General features: G+C 60.3%; 3 protein-coding genes across 27 annotated transcripts in view; 1 reads left to right on the top strand and 2 right to left on the bottom strand.

Moving 5' to 3' along the window:
- ANKS3 (ankyrin repeat and sterile alpha motif domain containing 3) overlaps positions 1–1,418 on the bottom strand; it is a 29,866-nt gene extending 28,448 nt beyond the window's left edge. For 2 of the 4 annotated variants that reach the window (XR_016225980.1, XM_051836161.3), the window contains exon 1: positions 1,177–1,389. The gene's annotated coding sequence lies outside the window, so the exon portion shown is untranslated. The other 2 variants (XM_089321303.1, XM_051836162.3) reach the window with 2 other exon arrangements.
- Positions 1,419–1,499: 81 nt separating this feature from the next.
- DNAAF8 (dynein axonemal assembly factor 8) lies at positions 1,500–15,830 on the top strand. Of its 14 annotated transcripts, none has more exons than XM_089321322.1 (9): positions 1,501–1,723; positions 2,421–2,573; positions 3,864–4,003; positions 5,097–5,600; positions 8,041–8,158; positions 9,152–9,293; positions 9,937–10,077; positions 10,450–10,560; positions 11,986–14,665. In XM_089321322.1, exons 2-9 carry the CDS (start codon positions 2,450–2,452, stop codon positions 12,266–12,268), a joined length of 1,563 nt encoding a protein of 520 aa, XP_089177448.1. In that variant the 5' UTR covers positions 1,501–1,723; positions 2,421–2,449; the 3' UTR covers positions 12,269–14,665. The 14 variants fall into 14 exon arrangements, with proteins under 14 accessions (XP_089177453.1, XP_089177448.1, XP_089177452.1 ...); XM_089321326.1 differs by having other exon boundaries at positions 5,094–5,600; positions 14,607–14,665; XM_051836165.3 differs by having other exon boundaries at positions 1,502–1,723; positions 5,094–5,600.
- ZNF500 (zinc finger protein 500) lies at positions 15,245–26,389 on the bottom strand. 9 transcript variants are annotated; one of them, XM_017338208.4, is made up of 6 exons: positions 26,225–26,384; positions 25,262–25,733; positions 22,540–22,723; positions 22,330–22,409; positions 21,259–21,364; positions 15,245–17,223 (listed from the first exon to the last, which is right to left on the bottom strand). In XM_017338208.4, exons 2-6 carry the CDS (start codon positions 25,673–25,675, stop codon positions 16,601–16,603), a joined length of 1,407 nt encoding a protein of 468 aa, XP_017193697.3. In that variant the 5' UTR covers positions 25,676–25,733; positions 26,225–26,384; the 3' UTR covers positions 15,245–16,600. The 9 variants fall into 9 exon arrangements, with proteins under 9 accessions (XP_017193697.3, XP_051692133.2, XP_008247847.3 ...); XM_051836173.3 differs by having other exon boundaries at positions 21,259–21,361; XM_008249625.5 differs by having other exon boundaries at positions 21,253–21,364; positions 26,225–26,382.
- Positions 26,390–27,293: the final 904 nt, after the last annotated feature.

The following is a 27,293-nucleotide window of genomic DNA, read 5'->3' as shown; positions in this document are numbered from 1 at the left end:
CTCTCTCTCTGTGTCTCTCTCTCTCCCCCATGTTTTTTTTTTTTTTTTTTTTTTAAGCTGCCAGGCAGTCTTCCTAGTACTGGTGACAGCCCCAATGGCCAAACAACAAACAAGCCAGCGGTCTCAGGGACAGAGACTTTGCAGGGCCTTGGCAAGAGCATCCGTCAGCGTGACGGGCAGTAGGTAGGTAATGAGGGGCAGGCAGAGCCCAGGCACACACGGCCCTCCCTTCGCAGGGGAGCATCGGCACCCAGAGCCCTCCTGGCCAGCAGAGCACGGCTCAGAATCAAACAGGCTGGGAGCCGACCCATCCCTCCAGCCTGCTCTGGGCTCGTCTCTCCTCCTTCCAAGTCTGGGGCCAGCACTGCAGCGGCACTGGCAGGCCCGTCACCTGTGGTGTCAGCATCCCATGCGGGCGCTGGTTCGAGTCCCGGCTGCTCCACTTCCGATCCAGCTCTCTGCTGTGGCCTGGGAAAGCAGTGGCAGATGGCCCACGTGCTTGGGCCCCTGCACCCACGTGGGGGGCCTGGAGGAGGCTCCCGGCTGGGATCAGCCCAGCTCTGGCGGTTGCGGCCATTTGGGGAGTCAACAAGGGATGGAGGATGGAGGCTCACTCGCTCTCACTCTCGCTCACTCTCGCTCTCTCCACTCTACCCTCCTCCCTCCCTGTGACTCTGCCCTTCAAATAAATACATCATAAAATATTAAACAAGACAAAAAACCCTCGCCCCTGGTGGCCCCGCTGTCTCCCTCCACTTACTGACACCCCAAAGCGCTGAGGGGCCGGGGGCAGGAGAAGGTGGGCCCAGGGACGAGGGAGCTCCGGCGCCTTCCTTCACCTGCCACCCCACCAGGGTGCCCTGGCACGGCGCGTCCAGAACTCTCCAGACGGCAGCCCTGAGGACGGGCCCTCCCCGTGCTCGCTCCGGCTTCCCCGCTGTCCACCCGGTACACTGCCAGCTCCTGGTCCTCCCGGTAAGACTCTCACTCCCACGACCACAGCGGGTCGGTCTGTCGCGGCCGGGGCTCGCTCCCGGGCCGACCAGCCGAGCACCTGCCGCCACAGACGGCCCCGATGCCGCCGGCGTGTTCGCCCCACCCCTCCGCGGCGGCGGCCGGGGCTGAGCGCTCCAGGCGCGCGGCAAACCGGGGCAGGGCAGCAAGTGCCGAGCCTACCTGAGCTGGGCCTCAGGCCCCGGGCCGCGCTCGGGCCTCCGCCGCCGCGTCCGCTCGCCTGGCCGCCGCCCCCGGCGCCGGCCGCCGCCACAGAGCCCGGTTCCCGCGGCCCGACTCCCGCCCCGGAAGTGGTTCCCGGGGGCGCGGAGCACGCCGGGACACTCGTGGAGCCCACGCCGGGCCAGCTCCCGTGTTCTGTAGTATCCGCCCCTCGCTCACCCAGACCTTCCGGTCAGCTCACCCAGCTCGCCGTGTGGCGCACGGAGCAGCCAATGAGCACGGAGAGCCCACCTTTCCCCGCCCCCCACTGAGGAGAGAACCAATCATGTTGCAGGAGAGGCAGGCGGCGCCAAGTCCTGAGGGAAGGTGGGGGCGTCGGGGCAGGGGAGCGTGGTTAGCTGTCCAGTGACCCAAGGGTCCGCGAGGGGGGAGTCCCGAGGCGGCCATCAGCCTCAGTAGTTGCGCTGCGACTCGAGGGGGCGAACCAGAGTGACGCGCCGGACACTGTCAGGACCGCGCAGGGAGGGGAAGTGGAGGCGGACCCGACGTGAGTGGCCTCGGGCCTCCCGCAGCTGTGTCGGGAACTGGGCGGGACGCGGGGAACGGGCCGGGAGAGGGAGGAGAAAGGGCAAAAGGCCGTCCTGATCCCCAGCTTTAGGATTTACAATCCCGCCCCCCACCCCAGTTCCCGAGTCTGTTGGCGTCTGGTTACCACAGCAACCGGCCGCCTCGCGGCAGGGGGGCGGGGCTAACGGGCCGCCGCCCAGAAGCGGACCTGCAACCGGACCGGGATCCGGAGCGCCCCGCTTTAGGCTCCGGTCCGTGCTCACCGCAGATTCCCCGCAGGCAGGTCGGGGCCTTTCCCATTCCTCTGAGCCGCTGGGCGTGCCCTCCCCTCCACCCTCCCCTGCCCGTCCCGCTTGTCCACGCTTGTCCACGCACCGCAGCCGGTGCTGGCCCTCCTCACCCCTGTGGTGGCCTCGCCTGTGCGCCCGACTTGCCAAGCAGAACCCCGGTTCCGAAACGGCATGCCCCTCGTGTGCATGTCCACGTACACAACGTGTACACAGATCGTTACATGTCTATACCACCTGTAGAGAGTGCACTCACGCCCAGGATGCTCTGTGCAGCCTCCACCTGTTACACACGGGTGGGCGCACACATGGCACCCGGCTCTGAGGTCCGGGAGTCTGTGTTGCTCTCCCACCCCGCCCCCTCGCACCTCACCCCCGTGCGCTCCGCAGGGCCCCTGCCATGAGACCACACTGAGAGAATGTCAGTGAGCCTGGGCCCCCATGGCCTCCACAGACAGACACCTGGCGCCCTCACCGGGCTCCCCCTGGGACGCCATCCTCCAGGCCGTCAAGGACCAGCTCCCTTCTCTGGACTCCTCCTCGGTGAGCAAGGGCTTTCCTCCCGGGCCTGGGACACGCGTGAGGCAGGATCAGCTCCCGGGGGGGATCCGCGCCGCAGGCTTGCCCCCGGACCCGTGGACTTGGTTTTCAGGTCACTTTAAATCCTGGGGCCGTGTCTCAAGCTGTGTCTCCGGGTTCCTCCTTCCTAGAAACACCTACTGGTGCCCCCGACCTGCACCCGGGTCAGCTTGATCTCCTGCTGTGCTGGCCCCAGCTCTCCGTTGGGCCAGCATGGGGCCAGGGCTCCCACCTAGAGTGGGGACCACCCCAGGGCCTCATGAGAGCCCTCGAGGGGTTCCCTAGCCGTGGGCTGGGTCACTGGGGTGGCCCTGAGGATGCTGAGCACCAGTGGCTACAAGCACCAGGGTAGGCCTGGACATCGCTGCCGCCAATGGCACACTGACCACCGGCTCCTCTGCACACGGCCTGGCCGTGGGCATACAGAGCAAGGGCTGGAAAAGTAATGAGCTGGGCTTGGATCTTATGTGGGACCTGCAGACGCACGCAGCAGTTCCTGGGACTCGAGGGGCTGTCCAGGGCACGGCGAGGCTGAGGGGCACCGTGACCCCAGCACTCGGCGCCCAGTCTCTCGCTCCTAGGTGGGCAGACCAGCATAAGGCCCTTCCCTTCTAGAGAGGTCACTCAGGCTCCAAAAAAGCAGTGAGTGGAGGCGGGCATGGCGCATCTGGTTAAGCCACACTTGCGGCATCCGAGTCCCACATCCAAGTGCCCGTCCAAGGCCCACCTGCTCCACTGCCCATCCACCTTCCTGCCGGGGCATTATGGGAGGGCAACAGATGATGGCTTAAGTGCCTGGGCCCTTGCCCAGTCTGGACAGAGTTCCAGACTCCTGGCTTGCACCTGGCCCAGCCCTGGCTGCTGCAGGCATTTGAGGAATGAACCAGCAAATGGAAGACATCGCTCTCTCTTGCTCTAACTGTGCTTTTCTATTAGGTGCAAAGAAATAAACATTTTTAAAAGTTTGGTTGCATTTTAAAAAATAAACACATTTAATCGTTCAAGAATGATGGCTCGAGACCACGTGGCTACCACCTCATGCAGCGCCTGCTGTATGCTGGGCTCAGGAGCGGCAGGTGCCATGCGGTGGTGCAGCTGCACCCACTGCTAAGTCCTTGGCCCTTGCAGAGGGCATGGGATCTCCCCAGGTTCTCCGGCAGCAGGGCTGGGCCGGACGGGTGGGGAGGGGACACTGGGGCCCTGTGGCTCTGCCTCTGCTCTATAATCCAGGAACCCTCGTTTGTCCACAGTCAGACAGCGGGGAAGAGGAGTTGTTCGTCTTCCAGCGAAAGGAAAGCATCCTGATTCCGGACCTTTCGGAGGAACTGGCTGAGGATGGGGCCGGTGGCGTCGAGTCTGGGGCCTGGGGCCTTGCTGAAGGGCCTCCTCCCGAGGTCCGCGGGCAGAGGTTCTGGGGCATCACCTGGGCTTGGAGGAGACCCTACACAGCAGTGGGACTCTGAGATGGGTCAGACCACCACCTGGCCTCTCCAGAGCCCAACACCTAATTGCCACGCATCTGCCTTCCGGGGACCTGATTTTCTGTTTGACTTTGCCCCTGGCCCACCCACTTGCCCCTCCTGCCCTAAGCTCTCTGGTTGCTAATGCCCGCCCCTCTGGCTCGGCTGGCACGCAGCAGGCGCTCCCTGTGTGTGTGCTGCATTGCTGGCACTTACCGTGAGGAGTCCCAAAGGAAGAAGGTGTTGATCCCATGAACACCCAAGCAAATGAGCCAGGAAGTTGATTACCGAATGCCCGCATACTCCCGCACCCCAGAGCTGTTTCCCATCTCCTGTGCCCCCATTTCCCAGGGCCTCAGGGACGATCAGGAACTCCATCGAGGGTTAATGGTTTGATGCTGGCAACCAACAGCCGCCTTTGAAATGGAACCCAGCCATCAGCTTTCATCGCTGGGCAGGCCCCAACCCGTCAGACCCGGTCAGCTCTCCTAGATGTGTTGTGGGGAAGTCTCCTGTTTGCTGTGGAAAAACCATAGCACTGTAGCCTCCTGCCAAGGTGGGGGGCTGGGGGCCTTCCCTCAGCTCACATCTGCCCAGCACAGCTAAGCAGGTGCTTGGGGCTGGGAACCAATCAACTCCCCATCACTCACTGGCCCAGCCAGGCCTGTGAGCAGATCTGAAATAACCCCAGGGCAACAAGAAGCCTGCGCTGGGCCAGGCAGAACGATGCCCACAGGGCCATTTCACGGTCTTCATTCCTGCAGCTCACTCTGGCCACTCTTGTGTGCAGCTTTTCTGTTTTCTTTAATTTGTGCTGGGGAGGGGCTGCTGACAAGCAGTTTCTGTTTGGAGGAATGAATCACATTTTGGAAATAGTGGCGTTGGCTGTGTCAGAGTCACTGAATTGTGCACTTAGCATACAATGGACATTTTTACGTTATGTGTTTATCGGAGCATGAAAACAAAAAAGCCCTAATGTACTTGTTTTGAGGATGTGAGCTGAGGCTGTCTGTTTCCTCGATAGCAGCTTCTGGTGCCTGTGGAACTGGCCACGCAGCCTGGGAGTGGATGGACAACACGGATGGAGGATTCAGCCGCTGGGAAAGGAAGGGGCCCCAGCCCACCTTTTGCGAGCCATGGTGAGATCAGCTGTCTTCCCAGGACAGCCACAGAGACCCCCATAAGGCTGGAAGGTGACCTTGGGAGCAAGTCTTTGAACACCACAGGGTCCCAGAGTCCCCTCTGGGCTCCACAGGGAGAAGCCACCCTCCCCCTCCAAGAAGGAGGCCGAGAGACAGAGCCCCCCAGCACTGCACCTCCAGACCCTGCAAGCCGCAGGGCCCTCCGACGGGCCAGGAGGAAGATGATTGAGGAGGACATACTCCAGAAAGTGACCCGGGACACCCAGGACCCGGCCTGCAGTGACCAAAGCTGGGCCAAGGGGGCGCCCTGCCAGGCTGCAAAGTCAGGTCCCCAGCCACAGGTTCCTCCTGTAGGGGATCAGCAAGGACCGCTGGTGCTCTCGCTCCAGGTAAGCGCCCCCTGCTGCCCCGCTTCCTCAGACCTGCGCCTGCAGCAGGGCCGCCTTCCCAGTGCACTGGGGCTGGAACCAGCTGGCCTGCTTGGGACCCAAGGCCCAGGGTCCCAGGTCCACCAGGGCAAGCAGCCAGTCTCAGTGGGGGTGGGGGTGGCCCCAGCAAGGAGCTCATCCTCCAATCAGAGTTCATGAGAATGCAGAAGAGTGAGCAGATCCCAGCCTTAAGAGAAAACAGGAGGCCGGCGCCACGGCTCACTAGGCTAATCCTCCGCCTTGCGGCGCCAGCACACCGGGTTCTAGTCCCGGTCGGGGCGCCGGATTCTGTCCCGGTTGCCCCTCTTCCAGGCCAGCTCTCTGCTGTGGCCCGGGAGTGCAGTGGAGGATGGCCCAAGTGCTTGGGCCCTGCACCCCATGGGAGACCAGGAGAAGCACCTGGCTCCTGCCTTCGGATCAGCGTGGTGCGCCGGCCGCGGCGGCCATTGGAGGGTGAACCAACGGCAAAGGAAGACCTTTCTCTCTGTCTCTCTCTCTCACTCTCCACTCTGCCTGTCAAAAAAAAAAAAAAAAAAAAGAGAGAAAACAGGAGACCAGTCCCAAGCACATGCTGATAAACACGGGCAACCGGGGAAAGCCTCATCCTGGCCCAGCTCGGACCACCTGCTCATGCTGGCTTTAGCGTGTCAGTGAGAGAAGCAGCCAGTGTGCCGAGGTCAGGAGAGATTTGCATTCTGTCCGTGTGGGGGACTGCTGCCTTTCTGGCCAGGACAGAGAGAAGCCCTCACCCAGGTCACAGGTGAAACAGGTGGGCCCGCTCAGATGTGTAAACCAAGGTACCCTCCCTGGGCAGGCAGCGTCTCCCGGAACCCCATTCCACCCTGAGTCCTATGGACACATTTCAGGTTCCTTTTTCAAAAAAGATTCATTTACTTGGAAGTCATTTTTAAAGGCGTAGTTTATTTATTTGAAAGGCACGGTGACAGAGAAAGGAAGAGACAGAAGAATCTTCCACCCACTGGCTCATTCCCCAAAAGGAAGCAACACCCAGGTTTGGACCAGGCCAAAGCCAGGAGTCTGGAACTCCATCCTTGATCTCCCACAGAGGTGGCAGGGGCCCATCTTCCTCCGCCTCCGCAGGCACATTAACAGGGAGCTGAATTGGAAGTGGGGCATCTGGGGCTTGAACCAGCACCCCGATATGATACCAGCGTCACAAGTGGCAGCTTAACTCTGTGCCACAGTGCTACCCCTTGGGTAATTTTTCTTAACAATCTACAGAGAACTGGCACTGAGGTCCCCACAGAGTCTCTTAATTTACTGTTTAACTAAACCGTTCTTTCAGTTCTGCTCAGCCCTGACAACTTGGATTTTTCCTCACCCCAGGGCTGCAGACAAAGGTCACACATAACAAACACTCCCTCTTGAATAACTCCTCCCTCCCTCATCACACCCTCCAGCCTGAGCTCCTGCCCAGGACAACTTGCTTCTTTTTTTCTTTTTTTAAGATTTACTTATTTGATAAAGTTACAGAAAGAGAGAGACATACACAGACAGAGATTATCTTCCATCCACTGGTTCACTCCCCAGGTGGCCACAACAGCCCAGGCTGGGCCAGGCCAAAGCCAGGAGCTAGGAGCTTCTATTCTCCCACATGGGTGGCAGGGGCCCAAGCGCTTGGGCCACCTTCTACTGCTTTCCCAGGCACATTAGCAGGGACTTGGATCAGAAGTAGAGCAGCAGGGACACAAACCGGCGTCCATATGGGATTCTAGCATCACAGGCGGCGGCCTAACCTGCTGTGCTGGCCCTGAACAACTTTTTATTTTCAAGATTTTGTTTGCTTATTTGAGAGGTAGAGCAACAGAGAGAAGGAGAGACAGAAAAATCTTCCATCTGCTGGTTCAGCTGATACGAAGGCAGGAGCCTGGAGCTTCCTCCGGGTCTCCCACGCGGGTGCAGGGGCCCAAGGACTCGGGCCATCCTCTACTGCTTTCCCAGGCCACAGCAGAGAGCTGGATCGAAGAGGAGCAGCTGGGACTCGAACAGGCATCCATATGGGATGCCAGCACTGCAGGTGGAGGCTTAGCCCACTGTGCCACAGTGCTGGCCCGCACAACTTGTTTCTTAAAAGAGCAGGATGTTTTAACCCCCAAAGAGTCTGTGCTTGTCGGAACCTGAACAGTTTTTGTAATGACATGGGTTTCTTTCCGGTCAAACATCTCTGCACTACAAACAAAGGTATTACCCAAAGGAGGCGTAGGAAAGAGGTGGCAAGAAACACAGGTCCACCTTTGTGATAGGCTCAGTCTGTTATCTGTGGTGAGGGCAGGCACCTGAGCCTTGACTGGTGCCCCCCCCCCCCGGTCCCCGCTGCGGGGACCACAGGCACGTGGGCCTCCCTGCCACAGCCCTGTAACCGCTGCTCTCGTTCTTTCAGCAACTGGAAGAGTGGGATTTGGATTACGTCCTCCAGAGCCTGGCAGGGCCAGAGGACACCCAGGGAAACCGCATACCTGGAACGGCATGGTGGGCGGCTGACCTCTTCCGACACCAAGGTCTGACCGGGAATCCTCAGGAGTCGCTCCCTCCAGGGCCTCCCTGACGCAGGGCCACGGGGTGGGGCTGACCAGCCCTGCGGCCACGCCACACATTTGCTCTCTGCCTGCTCGACCCCTCGCTGTCTGGACACAGGTGCACACACCTGCTGCCAGTCCTTGACAGACTTCACTCGCTGAACACACGCGTGGCCCCTGCCTCCTTGGCTTTCCTCCCTCTCCTGCCCCCACACTGCTTTCCACAGCTGCTCCCATGACCCTGCTGAACGGAGGTCAAGGATGTCATTTCATCTGCACTGCCGCCTTGCAGGGGCTGGAGCAGGGGCTCTGCCGCTCCCCAGAGCTGTGTTTCTAACTCAGGCCTCACAGCAGGTGTGGAGGGCCAGACCCTCCCCTAAGGCAGGTGTGTGGGGAGTGGACCCCCTTCACGGAGGCAGTGAGGCAGAATCTTTTCCATTTTAAAGGCATACAACCCAGACTCAAGCTGTTCCACTTGGGAAATCTTCCCTAAGCACACACACGCACCCTAGCAGCTAAAAATGTGTATTCGAGACTACCTGAAGCATCGTTGCCTAAAGCTGTGAGCACGGGGAAACCGTCCAGCTCAGAAGCAGTGAGCTGAGTCAGTCCCCCAGGATGCTGTGCAGCGCAGGGCAGCAGGGGTCGCCACGAGACACCTGGAGTGTGGAAAGACACGGCTCAGCGCATGGAAGCAGCCGGAAAGCCTGAGATGAGCCCCTTGAAGGGGCTCAGGACTTACTGTGCAGAGTGGCTCCCGGCAGGGAGGAGGTGGCTCCTGCTCACAAAGATGCCTGCCGCTCCCTCAGCCCTGCAGAGCCCGAGCCCAAGTCCCTATCGAGGGCTGAGTCGAGAGGGCTGGGGCAAGGGTGCGAGTGAGCCCACGAGGAAACCCAGGGGGTCCTGAGGCTCAAGAGTCTGGGTCAGTAGAGCGCTGAGTGCCCACTTAGCAGCCTCCTCTCTGGTGACCCCCAGGGCACACGGTGTGGAGAGACGAGGACGAGCTCATGGAGCAGCTGGCCCTGCTGAGTGCCTGCCAGGCCACAGCCTCCACCTCTGCCCGGAGGGTGCCTGCCCACACTCCCCAGGAAGTCGAGGAGCAGGAGGCTGGAAGCAGGTGGGACTGGCCAGCTGAGGCCCGGGCTGTCTGGGACCCGTCAGTGGTCGAGCACCTCGGGCTGCTGTGGGTCAGCTGCCTGGTGTGCATTTCTCACTGGGTCTCTCTTGCAGGCAGACGGTCCTATTATCCCCCAGCTTATAGAAGGGAGAACTGAAGCCCAGAGGCTCTGACTCTCCTCAGCCCTAAAAACCAGGGCTAGAACTCCAGCCCCAAAGCACCGGATCTTGCCCAAAATCCTATCCCCAGGGCCTCCCTGGGAGCAGAAGGGTTACCACATGACCCTGCCCCTCTGGACACCGCTGATTGGTCCAACCCTGGGCTTGTGATTCAGTCCGCCCAATCAGAGCCTTCCTTGGGACTCTGCAGTCTCTGCAGGGGTGGAGGGGCTGTAGGAAAGAGGCGCTGCAGTGAGGAGGGGTGGAGGTGGGGCCCGGTGGACCCCTGCACTTCCTGCGCTTCAGTGGCTCCACTGTCTTCTAGAATCTGAGCCAATGAAGTCCCCTTTACACTGAGCTAGCTGGGAGTGCGTTTCTGTGCCTGGCAACCAGCAGTACCCAGCAGACATGGCCAGACCTGCACTGGACCCTTGAAGTGTGGCCGGTGTGAGGGAATAGCTTAATGTACTCACTTAATTTCTCAGGTGTGCTCTGACAAAGCCAGGCTTCCAGGCTGAGCCGGGCCAGAAGGCAGCCGAGGGCATGAGGCTGAAGATGGAGCCTCCTACCATCTTCATCGATCTGCGGCAGACGGAGCCAGCAGGCCACCCCCGGTCCCCAGAAAGGTGCAGGGAGCAGTGACCGCCTGGCACTTGCCGGCTGGCCTCAGGAGGCATCCCGCAGTGCCTCCTGGGAAGAAAAGGCCTTGTGAAAGCCTGGGGCATTATGGGGTCATGACCTGGGCCTCACTTGGTCACCTGTGGGGAGGGACGCAGAGGGCAGACGCTCTCAGGCCGAGCTCTATGGAAACTTCGTGTAGACTGATGCCATCACTCTACACCCTGCTCCACCACTTGGCAGGAAGTCCCAAAGCCCTTTGGTTTTGGCGCCTGCCACGCTCCCTGCCCTGGGATACCAGGGTGGCTCAAGTCTGGTGGCAGCTGGGCCCGGCTGGTGGCTGAGGCACATCTAGTAAACTCATGTCCTCTCCTCCCCAGCTCCAGCCACAGCTCGTCTGACAGCGAGGAGGAGGAGGAGGAGGAGACGGCAGCTCTGGGAGACCAGCAGGGCCCTGCGGACAGGGCATCTCCTTCCTCCCAGGGGCTCAGGTAACCAGGGGCGTCCTGCTACTGTGGAATGTTCCCTCTCTGCCCACCTGGCTCTAGGTCTTGCACCCTAGAGAGGGCGGCACTGGTCCAAGAGGTGGGGCCTGGCCGCAGGACACCCTCGAGGCTACCCTAGCCCACTCCTGAGGAGGGCTCAGTCCCCCTTCTCTCTGAAAAGCAGCTCTCCTGCTACTGAGAGGAGGAGCAGGGTGGGTGGAGGGGAGGGCTGCCAGGCAGTGAGGAGAGGCCTGGGTGAAGGAGGGTGCCCAGGTCTGGGCCCGGCAGAGAAGGATCACAACACCTGCAGCACGGCAAAGCCTGTGGCTCCTCTGGGGAGCGTGAGGGTCTGCTCCTCCCCTAGTGGGGGGGGGGTCATTACAGGAAAAGCACGAGGGTGCGGGCTGAGGAGTGTCCAGCAGGCCTCCCGTGGGAAGCCTCTGCCACGCTGCAGGCACGTGACTACCCAGGGCCGCTCTCAGCATCTCCTGGCGGTCGGGGCTGTGGTACGCCAGGCAAGCTCCAGCTCCCAGCGGCAGGCACACTGAGCACCTGCTATGCGATCAAATGATCCAGGCTGCTGCTTTCTCTTACCCCGTGGGGACCTGCTGCAAATCACTGTGCCATTGCGAAAGGGGGGGATTCTTAGTTCCTGCCCCCAGTAAGTCGAGGCAGCACACAGAAGTATGAGCAGGCGGCAGCTGTCTGGATGGTCCAGGCTGTGGGACCTCTGGAATATCCCCTCCCGTGCTGACTGGGTGCTGACTGCCCCACATCATTGGGTAGCTGAAATCATGTTTGGTCTTTATATTCCTTTCTAGAATTATCCATCAATTTATTTATTTTTTGAAAGGCAACAGTTTATTTTTTGAAAGAACAACAGACGAGAAGGAGAGGCAGAGAGAGATATTGCACTCATTGGTTCATTCCCCAAATAGCAGCAATGGCCAGGCCAAAGCCAGGAGCCAGGAAATCCTTCCTGGTCTCCCACGTGGGTGACAGTGGCCCTAGTACTTGGGCCGTCTTCTGCAGCTTTCCTAGACACGGAAAGCTGTATCAGAAGTGGGGCACAGGTCTCAAATCAGCGCTCCTACATGGAATGCCAGCGTCGCAAGCAGCAGCTTAACTTGCTATGCCACACACTGGCCCCTCAATCAGATCTGTAACCAGCTTAAACCCAAATTTGGAAGTGGAATCAGGAAGGTGGATGGTGGGGTTGCCTTTCCTCTTGGGTGGGAGGTGAGAGTGTTCGGGCCCCCACGTGACAAGGTCTTGCTGCACCCACTGAGCTGAGCAGGGTGGGAAGCCAGGAGCATCAGGCAGGCACACACACACACCCCTCCCCGGTTCCCGAGCACAGCCCCGCAGCCGTGCCTCAGTCACTCCCTTATTTAATGGGAGCTGAAAGCACCTGGGTTTACCCCATCACAGGGCCTGCACCGGGAAGAGTCAGCTTCTCCAGCAGCTCAGGGCATTCCGGAAGGGGGCGGCTCAGCCTGGGCCGCCTGCCAGCGACGGCTGCCACGGGCAGAAGGCCCAGGCCCCTGAAGACTCAGCTGGATCGGGAACTGGCAGGAAACAACATGTGAAACTCTGGCCTGAGGTACAGAGCGCTCAGGCCACACCCCCAGGGGGACGTCCCAGGGCCCTGGGAGACCCTCTAGGGCCAGGGACAGCCAGGGAGGCACTGGTGCCTCCTCTGGGTCAACCATAGATGGATGTGGTACCGGGGTCTGAGAAGAAAGTAGGCAGTCTTTCCATGGAACCAGGCCTGGTCCACCCTCTGTCCACACGCCTGCATCAGCGGGTACCTCAGTGGGGCAGGGACCCTCACTTGGCCTGTCACTCAGCCCTCCGTTAGAATTCAGGCGTGACACTGCCTGCACTTAGAGCAAAGATGCAAACAGAGATGTATACGCAAAGCACAACTACAACCCTGGAGCAAAATGGCACTGATCTCCTACCAGACAGGACGGAGAGGACGAGGTGGCTGCTGGTGCTGGGACCACGGGGCCTCTCCTCCTTTGTCCACTCCCTCCCCTTTGCTGTGACGGGCGCCTGTTCCTTCTGTCGCACAAGGTCTTTCTCTCAGGGAAGCTGAGCGCCCTCCTCAGCCTGATGCTCTGGTTCCGGGGCCCTGCTCCTCTGTGTTCTCAGTGAGGCTGCGCACGTGCACACCGAGGGCTGCTTGAAATGGAGGCGGCAGCGGAAATTGCCTGCTCCTTGGTTTTCTTCTTTTAACCCAAGTACAAAGGCACACCGGTGACAGGGCCTCCCAGCTGTGAACACTCACACCTTGTCACTAACCAGATAACCAGGGAGAGGGGCCGCTGGCTCCCCAGGCCGAGGCCCCTCAGGCCCGTTACCCTGGAGCTCGATCCTCCAGCCTCCTGCCCCCAGGCGTGCGTGTCCCAACAGGCAGGAGCCCTGGCCTGAGGCACCTGCATTCTCTTGCCACCAGTCTCCAGGATGCTGCCTCCCGCCCCCCTGCCCCGTGGGGAGAGCAGAGCAATCAGTGTCATCTCAGGCCCTACACACCACAGGGCTCTACACACCACGGGCCCTACACACCACGGGCCCTACACACCACAGGGCTCTACACACCACGGGCCCTACACACCACGGGCCCTACACACCACAGGGCCCTACACACCACGGGCCCTACACACCACGGGCCCTACACACCACAGGGCCCTACACACCACGGGCCCTACACACCACGGGCCCTACACACCACAGGGCTCTACACACCACGGGCCCTACACACCACGGGCCCTACACACCACAGGGCTCTACACACCACGGGCCCTACACACCACGGGCCCTACACACCACGGGCCCTACACACCACAGGGCTCTACACACCACGGGCCCTACACACCACGGGCCCTACACACCACAGGGCTCTACACACCACGGGCCCTACACACCACGGGCCCTACACACCACGGGCCCTACACACCACAGGGCCCTACACACCACGGGCTCCTACACACCACGGGCCCTACACACCACGGGCCCTACACACCACGGGCTCCTACACACCACGGGCCCTACACACCACAGGGCTCTACACACCACGGGCCCTACACACCACGGGCCCTACACACCACGGGCCCTACACACCACAGGGCTCTACACACCACGGGCCCTACACACCACGGGCCCTACACACCACAGGGCTCTACACACCACGGGCCCTACACACCACGGGCCCTACACACCACAGGGCTCTACACACCACGGGCCCTACACACCACGGGCCCTACACACCACAGGGCTCTACACACCACGGGCCCTACACACCACGGGCCCTACACACCACAGGGCTCTACACACCACGGGCCCTACACACCACGGGCCCTACACACCACGGGCCCTACACACCACAGGGCCCTACACACCACGGGCTCCTACACACCACGGGCCCTACACACCACGGGCCCTACACACCACGGGCTCCTACACACCACGGGCTCCACACACCACGGGCCCTACACACCACGGGCCCTACACACCACGGGCCCTACACACCATGGGCTCCTACACACCATGGGCCCTACACACCATGGACTCTACACACCAAGGGCTCCACATACCATGGGCTCATGCAGCACAACGGGGCACTCAGCACTGGGCCAGATGTTCCCGTGTTCAGCTGGGGCGCTACTGGCTGCCATGCCAAGGCTGGGCAGGGGTCTCTGCACCAAGTCCTGCCATGCAAGATAGGCCCGCCCAGCCTCCGCCAGCAGCAACATCAAACCAACCCCAGCCAAACGTGGCCAAGAGTGGGGCCATGACTCCTCTCCAGTACCCCCTTCATCTGGCCCTGGAGATCCCAGTGCCAGCCCCACGACCAACAGGGAAGCGTGTTTTCCTTAGAGGACAAATGCCAGACCAACCTCACCAAGGCCACAGGGGCCTGCCTTGCCCTCTCCAGGCCTGGCCACGTGTGGCTTGGGGCAAGGCTTTGTTGGGCAGTGCAGCCTCCACTCCAGCAACTTTTTTTTTTTTCCTGTAACCCTATTTTCTCCCATTTCTGCCCCTTTCAGTGCTACAAAGTTCATTTAGAATGTTTCACAAACAAAAAATAAACTGTGTTCCAAGTTCACCTCTGCCTGTCAATCAGTGTCTTCAAGGCAACCTGAGTCCCAAGCCAGCTCTGCCACCCAGGCGAGGTGCTCATCACTCCCAGTGCCTCAGTTCCCCCATCCGCCTATAAAATAACCATGACACCTGCATCACCGAACTACTCAGGATGACATCACAGCCCATGGCGCCTGCACCCTGCACCCTCCACATCAGCTGAGGGAATGATGGCAGCCTCGCGGGGGAGAGGAGCAGCAGCACCTGAGGACCCACCGAGCCGCTGGGCACAAAGCATGGAGGTGTGAGCACAGGGCCCATGGGAGGAGCCCCCTAGCCTGGCATGGCTAAGCAGGGGACAGCTCTGTGGCAGGAGCCAACCAGGCCGCTCCACATGCAGCTCCTGCAGCCCCGGTCGGGGGAGGGGGAGGTGGGTGGGCTCTTGGCTGGCCACGAGAGCGTGGCTTGGCCACATGTGGCTGGGTTCCACATGCCCCACGAGCGCTCCCACAGCCAGTGTGGAAAGTGAGAGCTGTGCTGAGGCCAGGTGGCTGCACTCTGCGGGGCACAGGGGGCTGCGTACTCAGGGGCCAGGACAAGCAGATCAGGAGTGACACTGTTTATTAGGCAAACGGAGCCTGGGTGGCAATGGAACGGAGTGTCACAGGCTGCTACGAAGGCCCAGGCGACATGGCCTGGATGTGATGTTCTTGAACCGGTAGCAGCTGGCCTGTGACTTCAGTGACGACTAAACCCACCAACAACTTTGTGCTGCCCCCCAGCCACCTACCTGATGGACTGTGGACAGGCCAGGCGGAAGCCTGAAGGTGGAGTCCTCGCCTCAGACAAAGTGTGGCAACCAGAGAAAGCCACACGCTGAAAAGAACCACTGAGGGCCTGTGGCAAGTGCCAGATTCCGAGGCCCCCTCGACAGCAAGGGTGAGTGGGAAGACAAGATCCTGGGGAAGCTGGCTGATTAACACGGCTGCAGTCCTGGAAAAGCCGCACCTCTGCAAGGTTACTTTTAAATTTTTATTTTTTTACTTGAGAGGTAAAGTCACAGAGAGAGGTCTTCCATCCACTGGTTCACTTCCCATTTGGCCACAATGGCCAGAGCTAGGTCAGTCTGAAGCCAGGAGCCAGGAGCTTCTTCAGGTCTCCCACCTGGGTGCAGGGGCCCAAGCACTTGGGCCGTCTTCCACTTTCCCAGTCATTAGCAGAGAGCTGGATCAGAAGAGGAGCAGCCAGGACACGAACCAGCGCCCACCTGGGATCCTGTGCCACAAGCTTAATCCACTGCACCACAGCACTGGCCCGACAGAGCTATTTCTGAACAGGAAGGCTGGGTGGGGGAGGGGTCGGGAAATGCTGGCAGCCACCAAGGCCTCCCCAGAGCGGGCTGAGCGTGTCCTCCCCCGTGACTCGCAGCCACCGAACCTCAGAACGTGGCCTGCGAGCAAGGTCTTCTGAGACAGAATCAGTTACGATGAGGTCTCCGCGGTGCAGGGTTCCTAATCCAATGACTGGCGTCCTTACAGCGGTAGGACAAGCAGAGTGGCAGCATGGCAAGGGGAGGGCCGTGGTGACGGAGGCAGGGGTGGGAGCAGAGGCCGCAGCCAGGCAGCGCCTCCAGCCCCGCAAGCTGGGCAGGCAGGCGATGGGCGCTGTGTGGGGCTCCGCCTGGCCCTGGGCTCGTGGCCTCAAGGGCGAGAGCAGGTTCCCACCGGCAGAGCCCCTGTGCCTGCTGCCCTAACCGCAGCTCTGGAGCTCAGGGCCAGGCTTCCTCCCTGCCTCAGGCACCCAAGACGCCCCACCACATCCTTGTGCTGCCCACGGCAGTGGCAGCCAGCCTGGAGATGCTCCAGCTCCAGCTCAGGGACAGAAGTGACCCTGGCAGCTTCACGAATCCCATGGCTGAGAACTTCCGAAAAGTGCCCAGAGGGGAGCACATCCTTAGGCGTCAGGCTTTGGCCCCTGGAGGCTCCGGGGGCCCGGGGGCAGAGCTGTCCGCAGAGTGCGTCCGCTGGTGTTTGTGGAGGTCCGTGCCTCGGCGGAAGCCCCTGCCGCAGGCGGAGCACGTGTAGGGCTTCTCGCCCGTGTGCGTCCTGCGGTGGGCGCTGAAGTGGGAGCTGTTGTTGAAGCTCTTCCCGCACTGGGCACACACGTAGGGCCGCTCGCCCGTGTGCGTCCTGCGGTGGATGACCAGGCTGGAGCTCTGGCTGAAGCGCTTCCCACACTCTGGGCACGGGTAGGGCTTCTCACCCGTGTGAACCCGCTGGTGTGTGCTGAAGTTGGAGCGGTCGCTGAAGCCCTTCCCGCAGACCAGGCACTTGTAGGGCCGCTCCCCGGTGTGCGTGCGCTGGTGCTTGGTCAAGTGGGACGTTTTACCAAAGGCTTTGCCGCATTCGGGGCACACGAACGGCTTGTCGGGTCCTCGGGGCCCCCCTCTTTCTGGTAGGGGGCAGCCCTGCCGCCGCTCAGTTCCAGCTGAGCCCCAGCACCGCTCCGCGAGCACATGGTACCACTCTGTCCTCACAGGCTTCTCCTGGGGGTCACGGCCATCCTCCACTTGGATCGCAAGCCCTGAGACAGAAAGTACAGTCCCTGAGAGACTCTGCAGGGGACGAGGACAACGGACACCCCCATCAGGGAGTGCCAGGGGTTCTGAACAGAGGAACGCACCATACCCACACCACGCCCCCACGGTCGGTGGTGACCCCACCCTGCAGATGACACTGAGGCCTGGGGAAGTTAGGCCATGGCCCTGGTGTCTGGGCTGTGACCTCCAGGCCATGACTGGGGACAGGACTGTAACCGGCCTCTAGTGGGGGCAGGAAACCTTCCTACCAACCCAGCCCCCATGGACAAGGCAGCAGTGGTGAGTCGGAGACCTCTGCTGTGGCCATCCTGCTGGGAGCAGGACCTGGAGGCCCGGGGTCCTGCCCCACAGGGCCTCCTCCCCTGTGTACTCAGGAGCAGCCCAAAGCCCCCTGAAGATCCTGGTCGAGGAGCCACCAGCGTCAACGACTCGACTTCTCTGCTCCCTTGTCTGGCACAAGCACAGTGAGGCAGAAGGGTCAAGGGCGTCCCTGCGAGCTGCTCCATGCCTGCAGCAGGCAGTCGCTGACAGACAGGGAGGGGACAGGAGGAGGAGAACCTTCCATCGGCCTTGCAATGTCCCTTGGAGGCACTGCTGTCCCCAGGCCCTCCCTTGCCTCTCTCCAAACCTGCATTTCCAAAGCTAAGTGTTGGCTCGGCGCTTACCAGGGCTCAGTCCCCACATCAGCACAACTGGGGTGACGACAGAACCACCCCACTGGCCTACTGTAAGAATTTTCCAGAGGCCAGCGCTGTGGTGCAGTGGGCTGAGCTGCCACCTGGGACACCAGCATCCCATCTGGACACAGGTTCAGGTCCCAGCTACTCTAACCCTGCTCTCTGCTGTGGCCTGGGAAAGCAGAGGAAGATGGCCCAAGTGCTTGGGACCCTGCACTCACATGGGAGATCCAGATGAAGCTCCTGGCTCCATCCTAGTCCAGCCCTGGCTGTTGCAGCCATTTGGGGAGTGAATCAGCAGATGTAAGATCTCTCTCTCTCTCTCTCTCTCTCTAACTGTGCCACTCAAATAAACAAACAAATCTTTAAAAAAAGACACAGATTCATCCTATGACGCAGACACAGATGCCAAGAGAACTGAAAACAGGCACTCAAACAAAAACTTGTGATTGTTCATAGCAGTATTGTTCAGAATAGCCAAAAAGTGGAGACAAATCTCCACCAGTGGATGAATAAACAAATACGGCCCACCCACACAACGGAACAGCATTCGGGCATCAAGAGGTGTGGGCAGGACTGGTGAGCGGGCACAGGGGTAGGCCAGCACCTGCAACACCAGCATCCCGTATCAATGGATGGACAGAAAACCAACCTCCCTCTTGCTCCTGCTTTGTCTCCTCCTTTCTCTCTGTAACTCTGATTTTCAGCTAATTCCAAAAACAAAAGGGCCGGGTCAGGACGGCTCTCTTGTGGGGACCCTGGAGGCCAGGAGCAAGCCTTCTGCCCCACACTCCTGATGACCGACAGATGTGCTCTGGGAGCAAGATGGCCCTGGGGAGGACCGCACAGCTGCACCTGGACACTAACCCTTCACAGGCAGCAAGACAGACACAATGCACTACACTGAAGCCAAGTGTGCAACCACAAACACCATCCACAGAGGGAAAAGGCAACCAACAGAATGGGAGAACATACTGGCAAAGCAGGTATGTGACGGGGCTTCTATCCAATACAAAGAGCCCCTACAATCAACAGTAACCAATGAACCCCAAGCAAAGAAGGTCCCTCGTGGAAGGGATGCTTCCCTGGACGGGGACAGGGAGCGCAACCAAAGCCGCTCGTCATCACCTGCTTCAGGGGAGCGCAAAGCACAGCCCCTGGGGACAGCACTTTGCTCCCAACTGGTAGACCAGACACAGAAATGACAGATGGTCCCAAGGCTGTGGCCAAACTGGGACACGTGACCACAGATGGAAGAACAGACACACAAACACCCTCTGTCCACACAGTGGGACATTCAGATTTAGAAAGGAAGACTTTGACACCTGCTACAACACAGGTGGACCTGGATGGAGTTCTGGGCTCCTGGCTTTGGCCTGGACCAGTCTAGTCCATTGCAGCCACTTGGGAAGTGAACCAGCAGAAAGATTTCTCTCTCATTCTGCAGCAAATCAATCTTTAAAACGTGTGAGTGCATGAAATAAAGAAGGTACACTATCCCAGCCTGGCAGTCTGGCTCTCCTCCTTCCGTCCATGAGAAGCCCCAAACCTTTCCTAAGGTCATCACCTCCCCCTGCTTTTTCTTTAGCCAGGTGGTGGCAAACCATGGCCTGCAGGCCAAGGCCCACTCTGGTAATAAAATGTTAACAGAACACAGCCTCATCTGTTTATCTTTCTATTGCTCATGGCTGCTTCCGCCCTACAATAGGGCTGAGAAGTTGCAACAGAGATTGTGTGGCTCCTAAGACCTGAAATACTATCTGGTCTGCCAACCTGAGCTAGGCCCTTGAACTTGAACTTCACACACATGAACACCAAGGGCTAAACTCCCAGGAGACAGAATCGAACATGGGACTTCCATTTCCTTCTCACGGACTCATCTGAGCCGGCTCTGCCTGGGACCACCTTGGCTGAAGGCAGCCCAGGCCTCCCCGTCTCCCCAGCTGGACAATCAGGGGCTGGGCCTGGGGTGTCCTCCCAGGACAAGAGAGGGGCGGCCGTGAGTGTGGGCTGGGTTGGAACTCCAGGACTGCACGATCCCTTTCCATAGAACAAATGGGGTGGGAGGAATCTCTGAGAAAGCTCAAAACGCAGGAGGTGAGCGGTGCGGTGAAGGGAGGACACGAGGAAACAGGGCCCAAGACGCTCACCGCCCTGGGAGGGAAGCTGGGAGGCTCTGGGGAGGTCCAGGGCTTTGCCGACACAGCAGAGGTGGCCTGGCCAAGGGCGGTCACACACGCGGAGACAGACAAGGGCCAAAGAGCATGAGCAGAGGCCCAGCCAAGCGGCAGCAGCGGTGTGTTCACTGACTCATGCACCCAGCAGACACTTAATGAAAAACCAGCATGGAAGGAAACCGTGTGGAGGGTGATTTCAAGGTGAACTTGGCCCAGCGGTGTGGTCACACAGCAGCCTACATGTTGCTACGAAGATGGTGTAGGACAGGACCGCCACGTACGAGCAGCTGACTGTCAGCGCAGCAGGTCACCTGCCCTTCCCGCGGGCGGCTGCACCCAGTCAGCCAGAGGCCTTTAGCGCAAAACCCAGTTTCCCAGGGAAGCACCTCTGCCCCAAGACTGTCACACACATCTCACAGCCCGTCTCAGTCCAGCCTGCTGGCCTGCCCCACAGATTCTGGACACGTGAGCCTACACAGTAACGTGACGATTCCTTAGAATCAACCTGCACAGGCGCTTTGTCACAGGTAAGGCAACGCCTGCGACACCAGCATCCCTTACGGACACCGATTCAAGTCCCGGCTGCTCCATTTCTGATCCAGCTCTGTTAACGCGCCTGGGAAGGCAGAGGATGGCCACGTGCCTGGGCCCCTGCAGCCAGTGGAAGACCCAGAAGCTCCGGCTGCTGGTTCAGCCTGGCCCAGCCCAGGCAGTTGGGGACATTTGGGGAGTGAATCAGTGGACGGAAGATTTCTCCTTCTCTATAACCTGACTCTTAAATAAATAAATCTTGGAAACACACACACACACACACACACACACAACAAAGAGCAGTGGCCTCTGTGCAGCACAGGCAGGACTGCCCGGCCTTGCAGAAGCAGCTGCCGAGATGAGGGCAAAGGCAAAACGGGAGACGAGGTGAAGCCGGACCGTGTGGCGGCAGGAGCACAACACAAGGACCCCAGGACAGCTCTGGACATCTGCATGGGGCATGGGAGAGGGGCCTCACTGCCCTCTGCAGTCGGGACACTGAGCCCACGAGCTGCTGTGGCCTTGCAGGTTACAGTCAGAGGGCTACCGAGCAGACCCACTGGGCCCGTGAGCCACCCCCAGGGCGCGGGCTGTACGTTCCCAGAGAACAAGGTCCCCCTGCTGTTACCCTCACTCTCTGGCAGCATGTCCCAGCTGTGGTCACGCCGAGCTGAGTCCAGGCGTCCCTGCTCGTCCTGGGACAGGTACGCAGCCACATCCTTCAAGGTTCCAGGCACCTGCTGGAATGTACCCCTCTTAGGCTCAAAAGGAGCCCCCTTGTCACCCTGAGCCAATGCTCCTGCTCACTTCCTGCAGGCTGGGCCCTGTCCACTCCAACCTTAACACTACGGCACGGCCTGCTGTCTCCCACCCCACCTGGTCCCCAGGAGCTGCCATGACAGACACTGCCGCCCACCTGCCTCCCGAGCCACAGCTTCAATTTAATGCCATTGCTGCGGCACTGTCCCAGGACCACAGGGCTGGGGACGGACTCACTGCACACAGCGGCCACCACCCACCCCACGACCCTGGGGCCAGCACTCCACAGGCAGACAAGTTAGGGGCCCTGGGACCCAAATGGGGCAACTGCCTCAGGACACCTCCAGGCCACTGGCTTCCACATCTGGCACCAGGCTGACCTGGAGCACAGTGAGAACACAAGCAAACAATGTCTGGAGCAGGCAGCTCCGCAGACAGGAAGTAAGGGCTGCCTAGCAACGGGAGGACGTGGGGGGCTGCCAGGGGGTCTGGGGAGCCCAGGGAAGAGAAGAGAATGTTCTAAAGCTGTGGTGATGCTGACACAAGCCACACACACACAAGGCAGAACCTACACCTGGAACAGGGGCACCGTAGGTATGGGACTCACACCCAGGAGAGCTGCTGTTTAAAAGCAAGAAGCAGACGCCTGCTCCGGACGGGGCGTGGCGGAACCTGCCCGTGCACTGCACCCAGAGTCCGAGAGACTAGCACCCAGCCAGAGCTGAGCTTACTGCCTGTCTCACTGCTGGACCCAGAATCTGCAGGGATGCTGCGTAACGCTGAGGGGGCAGTTGGGGAGATGCCAAGAGGTCCCAGGAGGCCAGGGTTGCACAGAGTGGGAACCAGTGAGGAGCCCTTGGCGTGCCAAGCCCAGGCCTAACAAGGGAGTGTGGCGCAGGGGGCAGTGCAGACCCAGCAACGCCACAGTCCAGTGGACCACGCTCACCTGGGACCAGGCTGGAAGGAGAGCCGAGGCTGAGGAGGCTGAAGCAGACACCGTTTCCTGATCCCGGGGTGCCGCGGGGCCTGGGAAGGGGCAGTCAGTGAGGACTGCACGGCTACCCCAGCAGCTGTGCACCCCACACCCAGGCGCCAGCGCTGTCTCCTGCAGCACTTGCGTGTCCCTCAGCCCCACCCCTAGTGGGCAGCTACTCACCCTTTTTTGGCCACAGCAGGGGACTCTCTTCAGGTCTGTGGCTCAGCTGAGCTGGGGGCTGATGGCTGCGAGAACCAGCCCCCTCCTCTGGGGCAGGCGCCTCTGGCCGAGCCTCTGCCTGGTGTTTGAAGCATTGTCCCCCTGGCCCAAGAGGCACTGTGTCGTCAGAAAGCATCTCAGGGTCCTGCACAGAGATCGGTCCACCAGGTTTCCAGAAGCGCAGAGGGAACCCCCTCACCGTAGTCCCCAATACCTCACCCCAAGCACGTGGGGCCAGCTTCCCACTTCTGGGGCTCTAGCTACAGGCTCGTTCCCTCTGCCTGCCTGTCACACGGCGCTCCCTCCAGCTGCCCAGTTTCCCAGCCCAGGGACTCCCTACCCGTCTCTCCTTGTCACAGGACGCTGTGTCTGGGCTCTCCCAAACAACTGAGTCAGGAAGGCCTGGAATCAGCGCTGTTTCATTTCAGACGTGCCTACTACTGCCTTTGCTGGGTTTTCTGGAATTACCTACCTACACACGTGCTGGTTGCTCTCTGCTGATCCAGGAAGGGTGAGCTGGATGAACCAGGGACTCAGAACTGAACTCTTTCACAGTACCATGAACCCCCCGGGACTGCAAAACCAGCACTGGGGACCCCCTCCCATATTTTTTTAAAGATTTATTTATTTATTTGAAAGACAAATTGAGTCAGAAAGAGAGAGAGAGAGAGAGATCTTCCATCTACTGTTTGCAACATCTAGAGCTGGGCCAGGCCAAAGCCAGGAGCCTGGAGCTCCATCTGGGTCTCCCATGTGGGTGCAGGGGCCCAGGCACTTGGGTCACCACCTGCTGCTTTCCCAGGAGCATCATCAGGGAGCTGGACTGGAAGTGGACCAGCCGAGACCTCACATGGGACGCTGGTGTCACTGGCAGTGGTTTAACCCACTGTGCCACACCGCCGGCTCCCGAAACCCATCATAGACTTCCTCCCGTCCAGTGCTTCGGTCTCCAGGAGTAAACAGTCCTCTTGGAGAGTGAGGCCTGCCCCTCCCTGATCAGTGATCACCCTGTGCCTGGCAATGCAAGAACCCCAAACATCAAGGCCAGAGGGGATGAGAAGTGAGTCGGGATTTGCTTACTACGGTGAACTCACGTGTGGTTAGGTTTTGGGAGATCTGTCTACACTACTGGACTCAAAAGAACAGCACCGTGGGGCCAGAGCTGTGGCCCAGTGGGTAAAGCCACCTGTGACATCCCATATACACCTGGGAAAGCAGCAGAATACCTGAGCCTTGGGACCCTGCCACTCCTGGCCTAGCCCTGGGGGAGTGGACCAATGGACAGAAGCTACCTTTCTCTCTCTTTGTAACTCTGCCTTTCAAATAATAAATAAATATTTTAATACAAAGATTAAAAAACAGTACAGCTGTGTGGGGCCAATGGCACCAACCCAGGGAGAAAGGTGACCTCTTAGCATTGGCCAAACACCTACTCCAGGCAGGGCGCTGGGAAAGGGACGCAAACAGGGGCAGGACTCTTCTCTCTTAATCTTAGGAGTTCCTGGGACAGTCCCACGCTTCCCCACATTTGGCTGGAAGGACGTGGCCTCCAGTTGTGCTGTCCCATACAGTGGCCACTGGCCATGTGATGACACAGCCCCTGAAAGGTGGCCAGTGTGGCTGAGGAACCACATAAACTTTTTTTTTTTTCCTAATTCTTATTTGAAAAGCAGAGAGAGACAGAGAGATTGGTTCCAGACAGGTCTGTGCCGCAATAAAGCAAGCAGTCAGGAACTCGGTGTGGGTGGCACCATCACCTCCTGCCCGCAGGAAGCTGGAGCCGACAGTGGAACTGAGCCTGAACCTCAGGCACTCCGATACGGAAAGCAGGCGTCCTCAGGGCTGTTTCAACCACCCAGCCAAACGTCCACCCTAATTCTGTTGCAATCTAAGAAGCCGGCAGCTGCTGTTTCGGATGCCACCACTCTAGAGAAACTGGGCAACCGCTGAGGGCTCTCACTGGGGCTTTCTTCCTAGGACTGTTCAACTCCCAAAGCCTTAGACGGCGTCCAGGCTACGCCAAGATGACATCAGCCAGCCAATCACAGCTGCTGATCAGGAGCTGGTGTGCAGAGGGAGGCCGGCCTTGTGCTGCAACGGGGGGAAGCCGGTCTTGTGCTGCGGCAGGGGGAGGCCAGCAGGGGGAGGCCGGCCTTGTGCCGCGGCAGGTGAAGCTGCTGCCTGTCACACCTGCATCCTGTTTGAGTGCTGCTCCAAGCTCCGGCTGCCCGCTCCCAAGCTAGATCCCTGCGAATGCACCAGGGAAAGCAACCAAAGATGGCCCAAGTGTTTGACCCCTGCCACCCACATGGGAGACTTGGGTGGCTTCAGCCTGGTCCAACCCTGGCCACTGTGGCCATTTGGGGATTTAACCAGCGGGTGAAAGAGCTCTCTCTGTGTCTGTCTCTGTCACTCTGCCTGTCAAATAAATAAGTAAATATTAGAAAAAAAAAAAGAGAGAGAGAGAGCGCTAGTGCGGCAGTGTAGGGTTAATCCGAGGGTGCACACCAGGGACCCGGGTGAGGAACACTTAGGTGCACTCTTCAGACTCCCAGCAGCCCCCGGTGCTCCCAACAACCAGAACTGGCTGAGGCTCCAGGGCCCAGGCAGCCTCCACTCCCAGACCTCAGCTGGGGGGGGGCCCACCTTCCTCACCTCAGGGCCAGAACGCCCCCCACCTCACCCGCGGCCTCCGCCTCCTGGGCTCCCGCTGCAGCCCCTCCACCAGGACCACGGCCTCCTCACCGCTCCCGGGCTGCTGCTCCCGCACGCGGGCCTGGATGTCGCCCGGCAGCGCCGCCAGGAACTGTTCCAGCACCAGCAGCTCCAGGATCTGCTCCTTGGAGCGCAGCTCGGGCCGCAGCCAGCGGCAGCAGAGCTCCCAGAGCCGGCGCAGGGCGTCGCGGGGCCCCGCGGCCTCCTGGTAGCAGAAGAGCCGGAAGAGCTGGCGGAAGGTCTCGGGGCTGGGGTCTGGGGTCTCCAGGGAGGGCTCCTCTTCCCAGGAGAAGTCCTCCTCCACCTTCACAATCAGGATCTCCTCCTGCTCCAGGTCCTGCCCCAGGGGCGAGGCAGGGAGCGCACTGGATGCGGTCGCCATCGTTGGGGGGAGGGGCGGCTCGCTCCTCTGCCGGACCCTGGCCAGGACCTTGTCCAGCCTGTGTGGAGAGACAAAGAATCACGTGCAGGGAGGCAGGGAAAGCCCTCTGCGGCTGCAGGGCCAGCCACGCCCGCCGGCAGCGGGGAACCAACCCCGCTTTGCTCAGGCCCCGGCTAAGCTAAGGGACTCTGAAAACGAGGCGGCAACGCGGCCTGCACGCAGGATGCTTGGAAAGGACTGAGCGCAGGGCCCGCTGGGCCGCGCACGCTGCTCACTGTGGGGGTCCCGGGCCCTTAAGGGCTCTGGTGAAAACTGGGGTCCCTCCAGCCACCCAGGTCGCAGACTCCATCCCGACTTGAGCCCTGACCCCCGAGCTCCGCGCGCGCGCGGCCCCGTATTTCTGAGGGGATAGTCACCACAGCCCCTCCAACTTCTGGGCCTGGGGCCCGCCGGCCGGCCCGCCCCCCGTCTCAAGCCCGCAGGTGGAGGGAGGTGAGCGGGGTCCGACGCGGAGCACCCGCTACCTGACATTCTCGCGCCCACACTCACCAACGGCAGGCCTGGAGCGGAGAGAAGCCCCACGCCCGCGGTCCTCGGAAGACGGATCGCCTCGGACGTCAGTGACGAGAGCCGCCGTGCCCCAACCCGACACGCTGAGCGAGATTTGCGTGGGCTAGCTCACGGGAGGGCGTGTGCGAAATGTAGTCCTCACGCTATTGGCTGGGCCAGCTGTCCGTCGTAGGGACGAGGCGCGTGGACGGGCGAGTGTGATGCATTGTGGGTAACGTAGTTCTCGAAGGGAGGCGCTGAGGGCATCCGAGTCCGCACGCCGCCCACGCGCACGCTCCGCGAGCATGCGCGGAAGCTCCAGCCCAGCCTGCGCGGCGCCCTCGCCTGGTCTCCGCTGACCTGTCCCAGCGAGACAGGGGTGCAGAGGATCCTGGCGATTTAATTTTCACTGAGGTCGCGCTTCCTCTGTGCCAGGCACCGTTGGAAGCGCTTTGCAATGGGTGCTTCGGGTTCCTTTGAAGCAAGCCCGAGACCCCGCAGCTCACAATGAAAGAGCCGGGCCTTATTAAAAAATTTTTTATATATATTTTTTATTTTTTTTACTTTTGACAGGCAGAGTGGATAGTGAGAGAGAGAGACAGAGAGAAAGGTCTTCCTTTGCCGTTGGTTCACCCTCCAGTGGCTGCTGTGGCCGGCCAGGAGCCAGGTGCTTCTCCTGGTCTGCCATGGGGTGCAGGGCCCAAGCACTTGGGCCATCCTCCACTGCACTCCCGGGCCACAGCAGAAAGCTGGACAGGAAGAGGAGCAACCAGGACAGAATCCGGCGCCCTGACCGGGACTAGAACCCGGTGTGCCGGCACCACAGGCAGAGCATTAGCCTAGTGAGCGGCGGTGCCGGCTTTTTTTTTTTTTTTTTTTTTTAATATTTATTGACTGATTTGAAAGGTAGAGCAACAGAGAGCAAGGGAGAGACAGAGAGAGAAAGCGATCTTTCACCTGATGGCCCACTCCTCAAATGGCTGCAACAGCCGGGTCTGGGCCAGGCCTAGGCCTGGAGCCAGGGTCTCTCACAGGGGTTGCGAGAGCCCGCGTACATGGACGGTGGTCG

This window comes from Oryctolagus cuniculus, chromosome 19 (assembly GCF_051225735.1).
Source record: "Oryctolagus cuniculus isolate XC-2025 breed Fujian yellow rabbit chromosome 19, ASM5122573v1, whole genome shotgun sequence".
NCBI lineage: Eukaryota > Metazoa > Chordata > Mammalia > Lagomorpha > Leporidae > Oryctolagus > Oryctolagus cuniculus.
The sequence above is the reverse complement of the archived record's forward strand: the minus strand, read 5'-3'. Positions and strand labels throughout refer to the sequence as shown.